Source organism: Triticum urartu, chromosome 5, assembly GCF_003073215.2.
Source record: "Triticum urartu cultivar G1812 chromosome 5, Tu2.1, whole genome shotgun sequence".
NCBI lineage: Eukaryota > Viridiplantae > Streptophyta > Magnoliopsida > Poales > Poaceae > Triticum > Triticum urartu.
This window is the reverse complement of record NC_053026.1, coordinates 659272474-659273757: the sequence shown is the minus strand read 5'-3', so window position 1 is coordinate 659273757 and position 1284 is coordinate 659272474. Positions and strand designations below refer to the sequence as shown.

The window sequence follows — 1284 nt, the reverse complement described above, 5'->3', positions numbered from 1 at the left end:
TGGTATTAGCAGAGTCACAAGGTAAGGGATGAAAATAGTAGCCCATAGCTCCTTTATCAATTTTCCTTCTGAAACTTACTTTCACTCGTGGAGTACAAGAAAAAAGACAAATATGTAATTTCAGGTGGGCCTCTCTTTTTCGTTCTCGGGCCGATTTGTTTTTTGTATAGCTTACAAATTAGTACATTTTTAAAAAAAATCATGGGATTTTTTGTGAAACTTTTAAATATATTTTTTAAAGGAGCACCAAAGATTCGCATTCCACCACTAGAATTGCATTGCGGAAGGTGGTGGTGTAAATGACCTGGCCAAAGGAAAGCCCCCGCAAAGGCAAGCCCACGGTTTTATATAGCCAAAGCGAGACCCGAGGCCAAGCGTGGCAAAACTAGCGTCCGGCGAGGAGATAGCTCTTGCTTGCTGAGGTGCTCTTGGCCTCTTGGGGTGGGTCCATGGAGATGCCGAGGTCGCCTGGCGCGGGCGCGTTCCGGTTTCTTGGCCTGCTCAAGCAGCCGGAGGCGGGCCACGACGGCGCGTGCTTCGAGCTGGACGAGAGCGATGTCGTGTGGCCGGCCGGCGGCAGTGGGGACGTCGACGGGTGGGCGGCCGCGCCCGTGGCCGTGACCCCGCGACGCGCCAGCTCCAGCGCGCGGCGTCGCTCCGTGCCGCAGAGCTTCGGGCTCTCGTCGCTCCTCGCGGAGGGCGACGGCGATGTCGAGGGGATGGCCCTGGCCGTGCCTTGGAGGCCGGGTCACGGCGCCGCGACACCGACACCGACACCCAGGCAGTCGGCGCCGGTGTGGCCGGGGCAGGCGGCCAGGTCCAGGTCCAGGGATAACGCGAGGCGCGGCGCCAAGGAGGCAGAGGAAGGCGGGGAGGAGATGGTGCCGCCGCACGTGGTGGCGGCGCGGCGGTCGTCGTCGGTGCTGGAGGGCGCCGGGCGGACGCTCAAGGGGCGCGACCTCTGCCGCGTCCGCAACGCCGTGCTCCGCCAGACCGGCTTCCTCGACCTCTGAATCTTGTGAATCTGAAGAAGAAGAAAATGCATGCATGCATCCACCACCACCTATGAATATGGATACTATGATGGCCAACATCCATTAATCCCCGTCGATCACTGGCGCGCGTCCTCATCATCGACCAGCAGCTGCCATGCATCCATCCATCTGGTTCTGGTCTGGTCTTGACTCTTGAGAGTGACAAAACAAAGGAACCCTCTGTTAATGTCTGAAACTCTGGAATGGATACTGCCCGGCCCGAATTGAATTCAATACATTCAATTGCATT

At 57.7% G+C, this 1284-nt stretch overlaps 1 protein-coding gene across 1 annotated transcript; it reads left to right on the top strand.

The window, feature by feature from the left end:
* The first annotated feature begins 371 nt into the window (after positions 1-371).
* LOC125506580 lies at positions 372-1284 on the top strand. Its single transcript, XM_048671368.1, has one exon. The coding sequence runs from the start codon at positions 450-452 to the stop codon at positions 1011-1013; it is 564 nt and encodes a 187-aa protein (XP_048527325.1). The 5' UTR covers positions 372-449; the 3' UTR covers positions 1014-1284.